Below are 18,777 nucleotides of genomic sequence, written 5' to 3' on the forward strand. Positions count from 1 at the left end.
GTTCTGGGCAAGCCGGGAGGGGAGAGACAAGGACTAGGCCGTGTTCCCGCCTAACAGGGCCTGCACCTGGGCAGCTGCTGACCTCCAGACGGCTGCCAGGAGCCCTGCTTTGCACATGCTGTCTGGGGGCCCCGGCCAGCATCCCAGCGTGAGACACCTTAAACATGCCAACTTTCTGGGGAGGAAAGCCAAGGTTAAGAAGCTGGGATCTGGAGAGGCCGCCCAGGTGCACGGCATACAACGCGAGGGCACGCTGCGTGACCCACGTTTGAACAGGGCTCTGCGGACCACGGGGAGGGACTCTGATCCCTACCTGCTCCGCCCTGGCCCCTCTGGCGGCACTGACCCCGCTGTGGCTAGGAGCAGGCAGAGGCCCCACGGTGGCCAGCGGCCCCCTTCCCGGCAGAGGACGTTCACTTTTGAGTTCACACAGGCTTCCTCAAAATGCCCCGTCTACTATCTCTCCTGGGCCCTAAGGCCACTGCTGCACTCTTAGCGTCCTGAGAGTTGGGCCCAAACTGAAGAAAAGTCTCAGACTCTCCCAGCAAAACCCATTTTCCACATGCCCCCCTCACCCAGTGAGCTCCCTCCCCTGGGGACACAGTGAGGCCTAGTTTCCTGTCACCTCTGGCTGGCCTCTGGTCTCTCAAGAGGCAAACCAATACCAATTCACAGAGCTGCTGGCCTCTGGCCTCCTCGTGGACTGGCGGAGACAGCCGGGTTGTGTGCTGGGGGGACAGACCCACCTGGACTCACCTGTGCACCATCAGAACGCCTGCAAGGCATGCCACGCTCTTCACGTCGCTCCCTTCAAAGCTACCACTTTTCTCCCCACTTAAAGGGCTGCTGAACTGTCTAAAGGATTTCGCGGCCAATTAGTAATAAAACCCACCCCAACAACAAAACCCAGAAGAGCAAAGTTCTGGGCCCTGCGTTCAAGCCCTTCCTGTACCTGCTGCCCGTCTTGCCTGAGCCGGGCCAGGAGGCAGCACCTCACAGATGTGCCCCCTGGCATCTCTGGTGCTGCTCGCGGAGCCACAGAAGCTCCATGAACCCCACGGTCACCAAGCATCACTCACTGAGCAAGAACTGCTGGGAGAGGGTGTTCCAGGGGCAGTTTCCATGGCAATGGCAACTTGTTCATACTGCACAGAGGGAAATTTTTCTTTTAAGCATCATCTTCTCTAGGTTTTTGGAGCAGTATGCTGTGAAAGCGCTCACAGTTGTTCTTCTGAAAGTTTCAGTCATGTTTCTTAACAGTTTTCTGCACAGGTTTTCACTTTTGGAAATGAAAAGGACAGTTTGACGACAAGGCCTGTCATTAAAGAATGTTGTCTTGGTTCCACCGATGTGCCTGATCTAGATGAGCAGGAAGTCAACCTAACTAGGAGATAAGCCTTATTTTCAGGAATAAAAAAACGTTCTGGGTGTCGGGTAAATAAAAACAGTAGCATGGCCCCGCCAGGTATCTTATCTCACTTCTGGGGATTCAAAAAAATATGGCTTTGTCTCAAGTGACTGAAGTACTCTAGAATATTCTCTTTCAAAATTCACTGTATGAAGAATAAAAATGCTCTATCCTGAGGGTACAGTATCTCAAGGAAGGACATGGGTCCTTTAGTAATGGATGAGATTTCACATTTTAATCTCAGTAAGGTAACACTATCTATGCTGCCACTAAAATCAAACCTGTATTGTTGGAGCCCTTTAAATATGACCAGTTCAGATGACTTCTGCAGGTGAACACTAGTGCTAAAGATAGCATTTCTCATTGGGTCAGTAACATACTAAAATACAGAGATAGCTTATGACAGATTAGTAATCAGAGAAATTAAACTCCTTTAAGAGAACTTTGTATTCCCTTTGTCCTTTAGAGCATGAAGCTCCAGGAAGGTGAAAAGGATCTGCTCTGTTGTTAGGTCACAGGGCGTTCACCCCGCCACCCTTCCCTGACCCCTGACTCAGGCCCACCAGTTTGGCCTCCCCCGACCACAGGGACCTCCCGCCGGGCCCCCTTCTTTTCCTGGCCTCCCCCAGCACCGTCTCAGGGCTCAGCGCTGGTCCTCTCCTCTGGTCCTCTTACTCGCGTAAGGCTCCTGGGGTCTTCCCCCCAGTCACCACCTATACCTCAAGATACCTCAAACTGTGTCTACACCTGCTCTCTCACCCCTAAACGCTCCCACAACTTGCTCCATTCCATGGACAGCAACCCTGTACTTTCTACTCCTCTGGCCAAAAAAAAAAAAAAAAAAAAAGGGACAACCATTCTGGCTCTTTCTCACCCACTTGCAATCAGGAGCAAATGGACTCTTATTTCAAAACATACCCAGAATCCAACCACTGTCTTGCCAGGACGGCATCACCTCTTACCTCATTACTGCCGACAGCCTGCAAATGGCTTTTCTGGCCTTTTTGTAATACAGCTGCCAAAACAAGCATTTGAAAGCCTGAGGCCACTCTTCTTCCATTCGAAACCCCACTCCCCATCTCCCATCTCAGAGCAGACACTGGTGTGGCCTCCGTGGCCCAGGTGGGCATTCTGACCCCCACCACTCTGCTCCAGGCCACGGTGCACTCTGGCCTCGGCCAGACACAGACTCGGGTGCCTCCCTTGCAGCCACGTCTCGGCTAAAGCACCTCATCCTCACCCGTCCCCCATTTAACATGGCACCACTCAAACCCCGGGACGTCTGGATGCCTCACCCTGCACTGGTCTTCTTCGTGCCACTGACCCCTTTGTTCTGTACTAGACACTTGATCACTGTTTACTGACTGCTGCCCTATTAGGACGTAAACTTTAAGAGGTCAGGGATGCATCCCAAACACCTATACACCTCCCTGCCTGTGTAGACGGTAAGCACTGACAACCTTGTGTCCAGACTGTCCTCTGGACCACAGACAAGCCCAGAACCCACAGCCATCAGTGGCACAGCATTCCCAGGAGACCGAGGCGTCAAACTGACCGATGACCTCAGTATCCTCTCTGCGTAATCATGCAGCAGCTGGGAAAAGGCTGTGGGTCTAATTCATGTCCTGAATCACAATGAACAAGAGAGGAAAATTACATACTTCTTGGAGAACAGACCCAGAACAGCCAAGGCCTGGCGTTTCTCCACGCAGGGGCGCACGTGACTCCCGAGGGTGAGGCAGACAGCCACGCCCCACTCCCATCCAGCTCTGGTCGCCATGTGGGCCGTCTTCTCCCTTCAGTGCCTTTGGGGAAAGAAGATGCTAGAAATGACAAAATATTAGGATCCACAATAAGAAAAAGTGGCCTGGCCTTCACACGCTTTCCATTTGCTTTTGTTCAAGGTGGTGGTGGAGGCAAAAACACATACTTTTAGTCACTGCCTTAATCTGAGTCTTAAATACAGCATCAGGAGACAAAGCAAGATTTTACTGAGAAAAAGTGAATTTTTAATTATCTTGTGAAATCTACTTAGAAAAACACACAAGCAATGTTCACAACTATAAATTTAAACCTTTTGCACTAAAAAAAAAACCCCACAAAACATCAAACACAAAACCACAGGCATGAACTGTAAACCTGTATTAATTATCAACTAGTCTTAAAGTTAATTCTTAGTAGTAACTCAGTATTTTCCTCCTTGGCAATTTTAATGTTTTAGCACCAAATAATCTCCCACAGAGGTACTCATAAAAACTCTGGCTGCCAGTGTAAGGAGATGCTTCTGTAGCACTACACACACGCACACCGTGCACGCTCACACCCGCACAGACAGGAGGCCCGTGGAGACAGGTGTCACACGCTGACTTCAGGCAACGGAGAGGAGACAGAGGGCACGCGTGTCACACGTCTTTAATGTAGTGCATTCGTAGAAAAAAGGCCAGCTTTCGCTCCCAGGCGTGCGCTCGTCCTTAGACTTTAATATCATGATTAAGAAGATGCAGACGTTATTGCCTAAATATTATTCTATACATTTCCATCAGTGTTCAGGAAAACACTTTAAATTGCTACTTAATTTACACCATAATTACTGGGTTACAGCTTTAGCTCATTGGCAATTTTGGAAGCGATATTTTTGAAAGCTATGGACGTCCCTGATATCCGCTTAAACCGGACCCCGTTCAGAGACAGTCTTGGCAGCTTGCACACCTCCATCTCCCACTGCACGAGGTTCTCCGCGTGCCCATCGCCGTGGACACAGAAGAGTAAGAAGCGCTCTCTCTGCTCATAGTCGCAGTTATTGGCGTCCAGCACTTTGCGGATTTCCCGCATCATGTCATTGGGATCCATGGAACTAGTGGTTTTCATGCTCCAGGTGAAGCGCAGGGAACGAGGTTTTGCTTCTTTGTTTTCCTCCTTTTGCTCAGCAGACACGTTGCGACTGAAATGCACAGTGGCAGGTTTATTCTTAACGGCACAGGAAACCCCGCCTTCCCTATTCTAGCTAGCTCAATGCAGCACGATAAACGATTCCTGGGTCGTTCCTGCAGAGGCTCACCGTTGGTAATCAGTTCCTTCTGTGAGAAGCATTCATCTATCTATCCATTCTCCCATCCCATCATAAGCCAAGACACAAAAAATCTACCTGGCTGAAAAATCTTCACCAGTCATCTGGTGAAAATTAAGAAAATAATTTATTAAACAGAATCCTTGGGAGTCAGGCAAGGTAGAGAGTGATCTGAGCACATCTCCAAGAGCCCAGCCCTTGTCATCCGGGCTGGCTGCAGGCGGCAAGGCCCATCACAGCCCTTCACAGGCCCAGCTCGGGGAGGTGGCGTTAGTAGGCCAGCCTCCAGTTCTGCCCCGCCTGGCTGCTTTTCCCACGAGTTTTTAAAAATTCAACTCATCATAACCTCCACTGTCACTGTTATTCAGGACAATCAGTGACAACAGAGTTTAAAATCACTTTCCCTGTAAATGGCCCCAGTTGCTAAACAGAGCTGGGTGGCAGTTGGGCCATTCTCTCAGACCCCTACAAAAACCTCAGCATCTTTCCTTCTATTCTGTTCATTTAAACTTCTAACACATCACAGTTAAAAATAATTCTTACTACTGAAATAGGAAAGTGACATGTTGAGACTAATTTGCTGCTGAGCACTAAAATGACTGGTCTAAATGCAAACCCTACAGACTCACAAAGTGCAGGCTGCGGCCCCAGGCACGGCTCTCTGAGGAACTCCAACAGGCGCCCACCAGGTCTGCTCCGCAGCATTTAATCATTACTGCCGGGAACCGCTACTTACGTTCTCCTGTGTGTTTCTGGAGGTCTCAATTAGGATGGTGAATACCTATCACTCTCGATCATTAAAACCTCCCAGTGTATGTATGTTAATACACTCAATCCTTTGGCAAATTCATCAGTGCTAAGGGTGGACTATGGGTTTTACTATGTACGTAGCCCTCCCTGTCATCCACCTGCTAGGAGAATACGCAGTTTGGTTCACATCTACCAAAACTGTTTGAAAGCTTCTTAAGTATAAAGTGCTGTTAAATATGACATAGGCTATTATAAAAAAAAAGCAAAGGCACTCAGAGCTGGGGTCAGGGACACAGCCGCAGCACAGGTGAGGCACGGGCAGTCTGCTAGTCGCAGAGAGGCAGAGCCCGCCTCGCGGGAGGACTGAGAGAAGGGACAGGAAGGGCAGGGGTGGGGAGCAGCGTCTGAGGAGAGCTATGAAGAGCCCGGGGGCTTTCAACAACATGATGGAGGTGGTTTAAGCCTGCCTGCTGAGCAGAGGCAATCACAGAATGTGTCCCGAGCCCCTGATCCTCAGCACACCAGGAAGAAGGGTCTGTCCCGCCCCCACCGGGGCTGGAAACAAACTCAGGGCAGCTAGACCTGCTCCAGGGCAGGCTGGGGGTGCTGCCTGGCTCTCGCCCCAGACTTCTGCTCAGCTGAGGAGGTTGTGTGTGGGGGAAACTGAAGCTGCTGAGGCCACACAGGGCCTCGTGTGGACATGCTCGATCAGGCGATGGGGCCACCGCAGGCTTCCATTCAGGGAAGTCATATGACCAGAGTTGTGCCTCAGGAAGAAAGCTAACAAGGACCTCAAACAGCACGGTGGTGACCGGTATAAAAAAGGGGCCCAAGTGGAAGAAATCTAGAGTCCTGAGTCCATCTGGTCACTCTCTCTGCAGCCAAATCCATGCACTGACAGCTAAACAAAACTTAAAAGCAAAACCCACTCAACCACATAATCATTCTTTTTTCATGTTTTTGGCTGTACTGCATGGCTTGTGGGATCTTAGTTCCCCGAACAGGGACTGAATTCAGGCTGTTGGTAGTGAAAGTTCAGAGTCCTAACCACTGGACCTCCTGGGAATGCCCCACATAATTATTTTATATATATATACACACACACACGAAAAAACACACACTTAATCCTGGAGGTCCAGTGGTTAGGACTCAGTGTTTTTACTGCTGGGGCCAGGGTTCGAGTTCAATCCCTGTTCTGGGAACTAAGATCCCACAAGCCACGTTGCAAGGCCAAAAAAAAAAAAAAAGAAAAGAAGAACATTCTCCTGAATATTCTGCTTTCCTTCCTCGAGACGAGAACTAGGCCAGGAGTATTCACATGTCGACAGTGCTGCCAGACTCCTGGACCTCAGAGGCGCGCAGGCAGGAGGAATGGCACCTTAACACCTAAGCATCAGCGTGAACCTGACGGGGCTGGGCGGTGTGCAGGCGGCGGTGGCACCGCAGCGCCCTCGCGTGGCCGCCGGGCACCAGCACACACGCTTCCTGACCACAGACTGCTGCCCTCCCTAAGCAACCCCACGTGGAGCAAGGATATGACGCAGAACGTTCGAAAAGTGTTGCCTCTGCCACAGAAATGAAGTAAATACCTATAAAATATTTTAAGTAAAAATCATTTCCCTCACCTGGAGCCCTCATATCTCCCGTTCCTCTCATATTCAGTTGGAAGCCTCAATGAATAGAAGGCAGAAGCACAGAGAAGTGGGAAAGAGAAAAGAAATCTTACACACCAGAACACGACCAACCCCAATATAAACAGACATTATAAAACGAACCCGAAGCACTTTTTGGTCACCTGTTGAGCTCATTACAATTCTTACTCTCGTAGGTGTGACTCAGCCAAAAACCATCTGTGTGCCCACAAAGGCTGTGCAGGAGGCAGGCTGCACATCTGCTTCATATACACAACAGGTATTCCTGCCCAGTTCTGGAATCTCTGCACATGCATGGCTTTCTAGTGGAGTTATTCTGACTTTTTAATCACTCCCCAAAGTATGTGCTTAGTCACCAAGTCATGTCCGACTCTTTGTGACCCTATGAACAGTAGCTCACCAGGCTCCTCTGTCCATGGGGATTCTCCAGGCAAGAATACTGGAGTGGGTTGCCATTTCCATCTCCAGCCCCAAAGTACAGTGCGTTTCCAATTACATCATCAGAGTGGAAAGAAGGAAGGAAGAAAGCACTCTTCCTGCAGTTTCTGACAAAGAACTCCCGTGAATAAAGCCTCTCTGTGACCCACTTGTGGCATCTCAGGTAAACCCATGGCCTGGCCTCTGGGGAACTGAGAGGTGCGGGCACAACAAGGCTGCAATGGCCACTTTCCCCTGAAGGGCGTGTGTCCTGAAAGGGTGAGCAGTGCCCCTGGTCTCTTGACTGTCACATCACAAAATATCCACCTAGTAAGAGTAACATTTACTAGAATAAGACATACTTTCTTCAGAGGTGGGTGGAAAGTGCCTTTTAGATACAATACTATTTACTCTACAACTCTTAGCTTTTCCCTAATGCAATCCTCCATGAAATTAAAAAAAAAAAAAAAAAAATCAACACAATTACCACTTACCTTTTGCATGCCTGGAGCTAATCATTAATTGCATATTGTTACTGAACATCTCATTCTTCCAACAGAAGCATGCTAAGTGTTATTAGTATGAAGAAGAATTATTTGGATGCTAAACAATTCTACCAAATGAAGAAAATGCACAGAGCATGCGTAGGCCTCTTGTTACATGGGTGCAACAGTCCCTTTTAAGATGCCTGACAGAGTTAATCTCTTTCTCTCCAATTTCCTTTCAAAGAAATAAGTATTTAGTTCTCAGCAGAAAGTTTAGTTTTCAAGGAAAAAAACAGGGCTACAAAGCCAAACCTGATGTTAATTGCAGGAGCCATTTCGGGGTGAGGATTGAATAAAAAATGTGTATATATAAATCCTACCTTTTGATAAACCTGAATGACATGTTTCTAAAAGAAATTAAGCCAAAAAAAAAAAAAATTAACAAAAATGACTTGCACAGTTAAATAGTTAATTACACACAGAATAAAACCAGCAAGTAAAACAGGGCTCCTCTCCTGCCCAATGAACAATGAAAACAATGACATCTGATGAAAAAGTAAAATTATCACAAATAACTGAGTGTCTTTTAAATATAAAAAAATCTGTACTAATAAGAAAAAACCTAGCAGTAAATATTGACAGTATCTACAATTAAATTTTTTAAGGTTCTTCAGATGGGTACACCTTAAGATAATAAAATTCAACATCTTGTATTAAAGAAAAGCTATTTTCAATGTACTAGAAATAAAATAACATTTCTCAATTTTCAAAATATCTTTGAACAAAAAATATCACCTTATTCAGAAACATTAAAAATGTCATTATAAAATGTTTATCCATGAAGAGAATCAATACTTATTACAGTGACTCGATATAAATCACTTTTTAATGAGAGGGAAAAAAAGTCATTGGAAATTTTTTTTTCCCTTCCAGTTTTGATATAATTGACATACAGCACTGTAATAAGCTTCTGGGAGTTTAAAATGAAGTAGACTTTTTAAAGCTTTTATACCAAAATGATAGAAAATTAAATGACAACATTGGGGGTTTCATTTTTAAGTAATACACTGAAAGAGCTGTATTTAAAAGAACTGACTCTGCTTGTTAAAAAATTTAAGGAGATGTTTAGGTTGTACTGAACTGAATTTGACGAAAGAAAACTTCCAGCTGTGGCTCAGGTCTGTATGATCACACGATAAGCATTCCTGGGTGAATGCGTCCTGGGCTTGTCCAACTACTGATATTTCTAAATCTCAGATCTGTGGCAGCACAGGAAGTACGCATAAGTATTTTGCTGTGACTGAATTAATAGTTTTCTTTTTGTTGTTTTATTTTTCTCTAATTTGGGATGACTTTGGCACTGCTTCAGATACCTACCAATTTGAAAAGTACACAACTACTGGAGATAACCACCATCTACTCCATACTCAGATCAACAGTAGTACACTATGGATTACACACAGTAGGAAACATGCCTGTGAAAACTGATTAAAAGGTCTTTAAGACCTATTTTCATTTCCAATTTTTCTACCTGAGAAAAGTCAAGGGGACTGCTCAGGTGTCATAGGACTGATTTTAACTTGTCCTCTCACAAACCCCTTGAGGGATCAAGAGGAGGAAGTCTCGGGGCACAGGGCCCTGCGCGTGCGGGGAACAGGCTCTCTAAAGCGCTCACACTATCCAGTGCGCAGCCGGGGGCAGAGGGCGAGCTCGGACACCAGGCCCTGTTCTGCCACGTCCCGGCAGGTCTCCCCTGCGGCATTCGAGTGCCCACACCTGAGCCTTTCAGGCATTAGCACTTGGATCAGCACCATCATTAGGGGAGGATAAGATGCTGCTGAAGCAGCAAGGACGCTGGCTGCTTTTAAGAGTGAACTGACTACAAAAGAAGTACAGCACCTCAGGAGGCTCCAAGTCTGCCTGCAAACTAACGAACAAGACTTTCTGAAAAAACCTGGGGGTGGAAATCATAGTTAGATGACCCTCTCTAGAATATTTTTAACAAGGAGCCCCAGCCTTCAATTTCAATTCAAATACATAAAATAAACAATTAGAAAATGAGGGAAAAGGACTCACATCCACAACAGCCCTTCACTGTTCCCTCCCAGGGACACTATGTGGTGGGGATCAAGGGCCTCTCCTGGAAGCATGGACCTGACTCAGCATTCTTCTACCGTGGGATCTTGAACATGTGCCTTAGTCTCTCTGAATCTTACCTCCAGTTTCTTCTATAGAACTGGGGATAATGTGTACTCCACGGGGTAGACTGTGGAGATTAAATGTGTGAGAGAGAATGTATGTGTGTATACGCACATACACAGGTATATAAAACAAGTATCTCCATATCGATAAATGTACAGACCTCTATTTGTTAGCACATAATAAGTTATTTGATGTATTGTGGCTGATATTACTTTTATCAATGATAGAATTCAAGACAAAAGAACACAAAGGAGACAAATAAATACAAGGATTTTAATGATGTGCAAGGCTTTATTTAAAGAGCCCATCTGAGACCAAAGCCTAAGGACACAAAGCTGATCATCCTGTGACCGGAGCTTAGACAGTGTACCTGACTGCCACAGCCCCTCTCTGGGCTGGGGCACCAGAAGGCAAAATACCAGTTGATACTAAGCAGCCTCGTCTCCGAGGAAGGAGCTAAGGCACAGGGAGGCTTGGGAGAGCCCCTGGAATGACCCTGAAAGGAAGCAATGCGTTATTCTGAGGTCATCAGACTCTCCTTGGGTTGAACTCATTGTCTCTCCTGCTGCTCACAAATGGGTGCCCCGAATCTGTAAAGGCCCCTTGGACCACTCTGCTCTTTAGCCCATCCTGGAATGGGAGGTCTCAGCAAAAGGGCTACGAAGAGAATAAGAGAGTAGACCAGAAACTTTTTATTCCTCTGACCTCTAGTCAATTGCCAGTGGGTATCTGAAGTCCTCCTTAATCTGGTATTCAACATCCTGACAATGAACAGATAATCTAGGGAAAGATAGCTTAATGTGACTTGTCTGAATTTTTTTTTATTTTTGATGTGGACCATTTTTAAAGTCTTTACTGAATTTGTTACTATGTTTTTGTCTCACAATTTGTCTTTTTGGCCCTGAGGCATGTGGGGTCTTAGTTCCCCAACCAGGGATTGAATCCTCACCCCCTGCATTGGAAGGTGAAGTGTTCATCAGTGGACTGCCAGGAAAGCCCCATTTTGTCTAAGTTTTAGATGGCGGATTTAAAATAACATCACTGGAAGCATTAAGGAGACTGCCAAGTGATATCCAGCTTACAGTTAAGTAACAAAGATGGAATGGAACACATCAGCAGGATAATGCACCACAGGGAGTGCAGAGAAGTGAGGAATGAGGAGGGCATCTATCATTCCAGACGCTGGGAAGGCCCCATCACTGCCCTGTGAGGGCCTCACAGGCAAATCTGCAGGACACCTGGAGAAGAGGCTACTGCACAGAGAGGCTCCAGTACAGAGGACTTCCTCCAGGTATCCCGGAACTGCAGCGGGTGGAGGCTCCCGGCGAGTGGCCCTGGCTAAAGGTGCCCTCGCTTTCTTGAGCGCAGTGCGCCGTGCTGTCTTCTCTCTGTCCTCTCGTAGTGGCCAATGTTTCCAGGCTTAGCAACCTCTAGACTAGCTTCTGCAAGGAAAGCGCCTTAGAGATCTCCCAAGGCCCCAGCTGACAGTCAACTGGACAAACAAAAGATTTCATACATGACCAGATACTAGTTCTTCCTGGGGATAAAGCAGGGACTTTATCTCCAAAACTACACAACAGAAGAATGCGGCTTTGTTCTCGTTATACCTGAGGCCAACAGAGAGCAATGTCCAGATCTAAGCTCCCAGGAACTTAGTGCTCCTCCATGACACTGGGATGAAATGAGAGAAGAGGCACTGTGTCTCCCCTCTGTGTCTACTGGGGGTCAGACCACACAGTTTTCCTCAGTGGCAGCTTGCAGGGCACCAGCCGCTGGACGACAGCAGATCTGGGGTTTTGCTAAATTGCAGTGCCCGCGCCATGTGGAGAGGTGTATGATTAACAGAAACGGTAATTAAGGAACAACAATTTCCCAAACGCTAGAGAACTTTCAGTGTTGTGAAAAGGACTCGGGGCTCTATAATTTCTCTTCTAAAAGGTTTTAGAAGTACAGAGTTAGATATACAAACCAGAAAAATGTGAGCTAAAGGCAGAATGAAAAGCATCTGGGCAGTGGCTTCACATAATGGAGGGGAAAACATTTCTCCTTTTGCCCTTGTGTTTGCTCCAACCAACCAGCACCACCTGGCACTTACCTCCTTGTGAGTTTGGAAGTTAATTTACTAAAAAGATTAGTGGAGCCTCGGCTTCGAGTCTGCGACAACGGTGTGGCTTCATGGGACAGGCTGGGCGAGGCAGGTGGGCCATTGTACGTGGCCGTGCGCCGCTCCCGGGGCTGCCCGTGGAAAGTGCTACGACTGGCAGTGCCTCTTGGGAACCGGGTTCGATCTGGGGTGGTGCTGCTGCTAATACTGTGTGTTGAAGCGACCGGAGCTCTCTGGTCAGGAATAGTGCTAGGAGATCAGCAAACGACAGACTCTTAGATCTTTCTTCACAAAATCCTGGCTTCGTAGCAAACAGGGCACACAAACATTTATAGTCATAATATACCTTTGATATAGAGTAGAAATAACCAGTATATAAATCCAGATCCAAGGGGTATTTTATAGGACTTAAGAGCAAAAGGTAAGTTAAATGGCCAAGGGTACCAAAGGAATAGTACACAGTGAAACAACACCTTATGGAGTTGAAGGAAACAATACGTACATATTTTCAAGGACAAGATTAATGCAGGGAAATTCTAGAACAAAGAACAGCTAACTCAAGCTTCTTTTCCTTTGCTTCCCTCTCAAATTGCTTACATGCAGAGAACCCTGCCAATACAAAAGAAACAAAGGCTATGCAGGTGAAACTGAAGAACAGGCAACTAAAAAGTTTCGGAAGCACAAAAATGGCGTAAGTATTGTAAAATCCCACATGCTGAAAGCAACTTGGAGAGAAAGGGGAATGTCTTACATCCTTTATAGTATGAAGAGGCATGAAAATACAAAGATGACCAGGGACACCATGAGACAGGATGTGCGTAACTAAAACCACACACAGGAAGGACACTTTGTGGACAACTGGAACAAAACCTTAGACTGTAATATCCACAGCACAAAATTAAGAAGCAGTGGGTACACATTAGTTTCACAAGGAATGTGCATTTTTCTTACATAGCCTTGAAGTTATCTCCTTCACTGTCTATTGGAGGTAACATCATCTTGGGGTGCCCAGAGGCTGACATGGACATCGACTTCTGATGTCTCAGCCGACAGGTGGAAGATGTCTTACAAACAGAGGCAGGGCTAGCTGCGTAAGCGAACATTTCTGTCAGGCTGGGAGGGGGTTTGGGTTCAGGCAGAGGCAGAAACAACAGTATGATGGACCAGTGACAAAAAGAGCAACCTGTTGTTCAAAGCACATTACCTTCCTCCCCAAACCATCTCATTTCTGTCAAAGAACAAAAATCTCTTAAACTCGTTTTGGGGATTCTGTAGCAATTGCTAATCTGTATCTGCTTTTTAAAAACCAGTAATTTTTAAAAGTTTATTAGCTTTAAAGAAAAGAAAGTAACACTGTACATGTTTGAATATTTATGTGAGAGTGATGATGATCTCCGAGCTATGTGTAAAATAAAGCTTATCTTAAAAGATATCTCCATTCAAATCAAAGCGAATCTGTAATACGTACACTGTGCTCTCAACCTGTTCCCAAGCACACTGTCATACATTAAATGGACTGGAAAAATTACAGCTATAGTAGTAACTAGTTGTACTTATCGAAGTATCCTATGTTATCAAACCATTCCTACTCAAAGCACACTGACTTCTTTATAAAAAGCACTCACAATTCTTAAGAGGTCAACAAAGCCCCATTTTTTCAAGGTGGGAAAACTAATAAGAGCAAATTAACTGTTTACAGACAGAGAAAGAGCGACACACGTGACCACACATCAGCAGTCCCACCAGGCACAGCTACAGGACACAGCAACCCAGGGCTTCTCTCGTTCTTAATGCCAGCTCAGCCATCATGTCCGTGGAATTTCAAAGGGAGCAGTTAAGGATAATCAGGGATTTAGAATTCTGACCATACTCTTTCAGTGCCTCTCTGCAGAAATCCTCTCAAAGCCTGAAACCTAGAAAACGTCAGGTTTTCCCCTCACGCCCGACATGCAGAGCAGCTGGATCTTCCTGTTGGTGTCAGCCCCCCACAGCACTTCACTGGGCTCGCGCCTCCCCACCTGAGGGTCCCTGTGCAGAGCTTCGTCTCTCTCTCAGGCCCAGACCTCGGCCACCTGTCTTCACTGCTCTCCAATCTCACACTTTCCAGTCTGTCCACCATATAGCTGTGAACTTCCTAAAACACACACCTGACCTCGTCCTTGTCGCTTATCTGCTTTTAACCTTGGAAAAGCACACAGCCTCTTCAGGATAAAGTTCAGACTCCTCACCCTGGCACCTGAGCCGCATCCTCAGGCGCCTGTCTGCCTGCGACCCTGCCACCTCTCCAGGCTTGACCTTCCACTGTTACTTCCCAGAATTTGATTTTCTGGCCCATCAGATGACCTGCCGTCTCTTGGTCATGCATCAGGTCAAAGAACTTTTGCAGGAACTAGTCTCTGTGTCTGGAGAGCTGACATCTTTCTCTTTTCATCAGATTTCACCTCCGAAGTTATCCCTCCACGAAGGCTGCACCAGTGCCCTCTCTCACCAGGAGTCACCCCTTTCCCTCTGTGTATTCAGTGACGGCACCTGCTGTGCACACCCCACTGCACTGCAGTGACTCGTCTCTTGTGTGCTCTGCAAACACGGCCTGCAGCCTCAGTGTGACCCCACCTTGTATGTGCAAGACCATGTGGACAGGTGCTCTGCGGTCAGCAGTATGCCTCAGATAGAGCAGGTGCTCAAGAATATTCAATAGCCGAGAAGGCACGTTAGTGAGGTGAGCCACTGGAATTCCAGCAGTCCCAATATGGAGGAGACAGGTCTGTGCAACAAACCACTCAAGAAGATCTGCTTGCCCCTGTGTCTTTGACAACCCTGCCCTCTGACTTGGGTGTGACTTGAATACAGTCACAGAACTGTACAAACACCTTATAAAAGATAAACACGGATTCGCTTTTTTGTTTCTGACACTTTTTTCCCTTTGGCACCTGAATTCTGTTTTGGGAGAAATAGGTTCTTGGTCTCCGTCTCCCCATGTCGCTGACTCCCTGCTGGATTTTCCTGCTATCCTGGCCAGTGACAGATTTAGAGATGGGCAGGCCACAGCCAAACCAACACTGCCCCAGGGCTTCTGCTTGAGCAGAGCTGAGTGTGGGACAACATCAAGGCGGATGTTGTTGAGCCCACCCGGGGAACTCCCGCAGAAGCAGCAAAACTAGGAGACAAACCCTGACTCTATCCCTGGACTTTTTCAGTTACAAGAATTCATAGATGCCCTTTAATTTAAATTTGTTTGGACTGAGTTTCTGCCACCTCAACATAAGAGTCTTAAGTGATTCAACTATGTGAAGAAATGTTTTGTTGTTTCCAATATGCACATATAGACATACACACACAGAGATACATACACGTTTACTTTACTAAGTTACAGATAAATAACTTTACCAGCTGGGCCACCAGGGAAGTCCTACAGATAAATTCAACTGTCCTTTGTGCTTTATTATCTGTTCAGAGCAGCTCAAGGGTCAACATGCTTTATTTCCCTGCCCAGCAGCTGACATTCTCTTGCCCAAATTAGGACCTAGGATCAGTAAGTGCATTAAAAAAAGCAGGGGAAGAAGAGGTGGTAGGGGTTACCTGGCATGTTCTCTGGAGAATATATAAATGGTCCCAAAGACTCAGATGAGGAAATGGCTTTAGTCAGAATCCCGAAAGGGGAGAGGCTCAGTCTATTCGCCCTGGGCTATCCCCCTGGCTGGAGAGTGCAGGCAAGATTACGTGAACAGGTACTTTGCAGCAAAAAACTGACCTTCCTTAGAGTCAGAGACCTTCTTAAAAAGGAAGTGCAAATTGATATATTCACTATAAATTATTCAATTTTTGGCTTAATCTTAAAAGCAATGAAACGAATTATTTCTTTAGAAATTTAATCATGTCATATCGCGAGCTCCACAAAGCAAGCAACAAAACAGATTTTTTTTTAAACTCTCAAAGCAAGCCTAGGACTTCAATTTAGGAATCAGTAAACTCAAGAAATGTTTGTGGAATTTCATGTTTGTACAAACTCACAAAAGTTCAATTTACAACAAACAACCCCAGCTCACAATGGGCTGCATCAAGTTGGTTGTTGTGAAAGCTGGACAAAATTTTTTCCTCAGAAATGTGGCAAAAAGGCTGGTTATGTTCCACAGACTAGCCCACAAAAATTTACACAAACAAAACAGTAGTTGCATCATATTTTTAGCAGTTCTGGGTCCAAGGGGAAAAAAATCATTATTTAAAGAAATAGCACTATTTCTTAAAATTCAAATTGTGTGAAGTTCCTATTGATCTTTTGACTTTATATCTAAATATGTCTAATATGACTTTTATTCCATATTGAAATATTCCAATATGCTTTATGCAAAGCATACTCAGTGATTGGGCAAAAGCAGAATTAAAAATAAAATCCAAAGATACATGTGTTAACTGTGACAAAACCTTCTTTGCTCATCTAATTTTTATTAGCCGTGGTCATTCTTATGTTGGAATTCTGTAACAACACTCACATATTTAAGAAAAAAGTCAAACATACTAAAGGCTAAAATAGGAATTCATGTCTTTCTTCCAGAAGTTAACCTAGATCCAGGCATCCTGTACCTCACTAGTATTTTAGTTAAGGAATAAGATGTGTATGTGTGTGTATATATATCTATAGGAGAGGAAAAAGCAACAATCTTCCAAAGAAGTCATCTGTGCACAGAGAAGGCTCTGTGAATAATTTATGACTCAAGCATCTATTTTAAGGGTGGAAAAATGGTCACATTTAATGTCTTCCTTAACTGAAAGTAAAAAAAAAATATGACCACTAGTTTGGAACTCAAACCTCCAATATTTTTCCATTAATTTTTCAATTCATTTATAAGATACAAAAACAAAATCCAGGTATTATTAAAATTATGTGCCCCATTTTGTGTGGCAGGAGGCTGTTTACTAAGATAAAGACAACACTTTCAGAAGGAGAGCACTTAAATAACTGATGCCAACAGAGCAACAAGGCCCAGGTTTGGATAAGGAGGGGGCAGCCCCACTGAGGAAGGTATCTGCAGGTAGAAACCAGGTAATGACTCCAAAGAAATCAAGAGTATTCTTAAAACTGTCTCCAAGGAGTGAACTGTGTAGCCGCAGGAGAGGAGAATCAGAAGAGCCATGTGCACAAACCCAAGTCGAGGGAGCAGAGAGATCGCGGTCATAACAGCCTTTTAAAGCAAAGTCTGACTCTGTACCTCAGAGAGCTGTATATTCTAAAGTTCAAGAGGAATCTGAGAGAGCAGTTCAACAATTTAGAAGAATTTTTAAAAAACAATAGTCATGAAACAACATGCTTCTAGTTCTACAGATTAAAATTCCTAACAGAAATGTCTGGGAACTCCCCGGTGATCCAAGGGTCAGGCCTTGGCGCTTTCGCTGCAGGGACCCAGGATCGATCCTGGCTTCTGTGGAGCCAAAAGCAAAAGAAAGAAACTTCTGTCTAATTAAGTCTTCTATTGGTATCTCCTACTCAGTCCCCTAAACTACAAGCAATTTGATAGATTTGAGAAAGCAACTGTAATAAAAGAAAATTTACCAAAGAACAGACTACTATTAAAAAAATAAACATACCAATCATTAATCTGTAAGTTATCTAGCCCAGTGGCTCTACTCAAGTTATTAGGAGAGAACAAGCATAGACAGGATTCAAAGACAGAATACCAAGATGTAAATATTTCTAAAAAGTCACTGAAAAAAATGAATGACTGTAATTTCACAGAACAAGCTTTTCCCTGCATGTCAATTCAAACATAAGTGGTCTGTGGAAGACGGGAATGACAAAATAGTCTGGTTTTAAGGATAAAAAAATGATAGAATTTCTGTTTAGGTTGTTACAGAAGTTAGTGATCAAACATTTCATTTGACTAGTGAGATCTAAGGACAGAAACTTTACAGTGCAATTTCAGAACGTAAATGTCAGAAAAAGAAGAAAAACAATTTTGATGCTACACATGAGAATGTGCTATGACCAAATAATGTTCAAGTTGAGAGGCCAGGGGACAATGAAAGATGATGTGAATTTATTTTATGGATTTCTATTTCAGAACTTTTCTGCTCACTTTATCTCATCATTCTGAATTTAGTTTTATACTACTCTTCCAAAACAGAAGAAGGAAAACCATACCCATTTGAGAAATCTTTTCTATACCAAATATATTTAGCTGCTCTGCCAAGCCAATGTTCTCCTCTCTTTTCTCTCCACCCAAACTGAACTCGACTGCATGGTTGCTGGATCTACTTAATCCTACTTTTCTTATTTTGAAACCCCTAGAAAGGGGTCTGTATGATATGATTCCTTGCTGATATATTACTGTTACTATTTTAAAATCATGCTTATTCAATCTAAGACTGCCTCTCTACCAGATTAAAATCATTGAGAAGACTGAACTCTCCATTTCTCTGGATATTCAAGTGTGTCTCTTTTAAGGTGAAGACCACCTTTACAGTGTTACTTGTCTACCCGGCCCTTCTGGCACACTGTTGACCTATAACAGACGGCTCACCCACCCCATCTGGTGCTCCACGTCCCTGAGGCGTGGCTCCCTGTCTCAGGTCATCATCCTTCCCCGCTTCCAGTCTTGGTTCAAGATATTCAAGTGCACAAAGCAATCTCCATTTCCCTGTTCATAGTTCTACAATTAAAGCACAGTTTACCACCTATTTCACCTGGGAAAGCTCCC

The 18,777-nt window shown here is 45.0% G+C and overlaps 1 protein-coding gene across 14 annotated transcripts in view; it reads right to left on the bottom strand.

Moving 5' to 3' along the window:
- Positions 1-3,394: 3,394 nt before the first annotated feature.
- MARK3 (microtubule affinity regulating kinase 3) overlaps positions 3,395-18,777 on the bottom strand; it is a 114,807-nt gene continuing 99,424 nt past the window's right edge. For 5 of the 14 annotated variants that reach the window (XM_044932892.1, XM_025271137.2, XM_025271134.2 and 2 more), the window contains 5 exons: positions 13,037-13,198; positions 12,077-12,334; positions 8,160-8,186; positions 6,851-6,895; positions 3,395-4,349 (listed from right to left, as the gene is read on the bottom strand). In XM_044932892.1, coding sequence (XP_044788827.1) covers positions 4,004-4,349; positions 6,851-6,895; positions 8,160-8,186; positions 12,077-12,334; positions 13,037-13,198 — 838 coding nt within the window. In that variant the 3' untranslated portion in view covers positions 3,395-4,003. The remainder of the gene's footprint in view (positions 4,350-6,850; positions 6,896-8,159; positions 8,187-12,076; positions 12,335-13,036; positions 13,199-18,777) is intronic. The other 9 variants (XM_025271143.2, XM_025271139.2, XM_025271145.2 and 6 more) reach the window with 7 other exon arrangements.

The sequence above is a fragment of the Bubalus bubalis genome, chromosome 20 (assembly GCF_019923935.1).
Source record: "Bubalus bubalis isolate 160015118507 breed Murrah chromosome 20, NDDB_SH_1, whole genome shotgun sequence".
NCBI classification, from domain to species: Eukaryota; Metazoa; Chordata; class Mammalia; order Artiodactyla; family Bovidae; genus Bubalus; species Bubalus bubalis.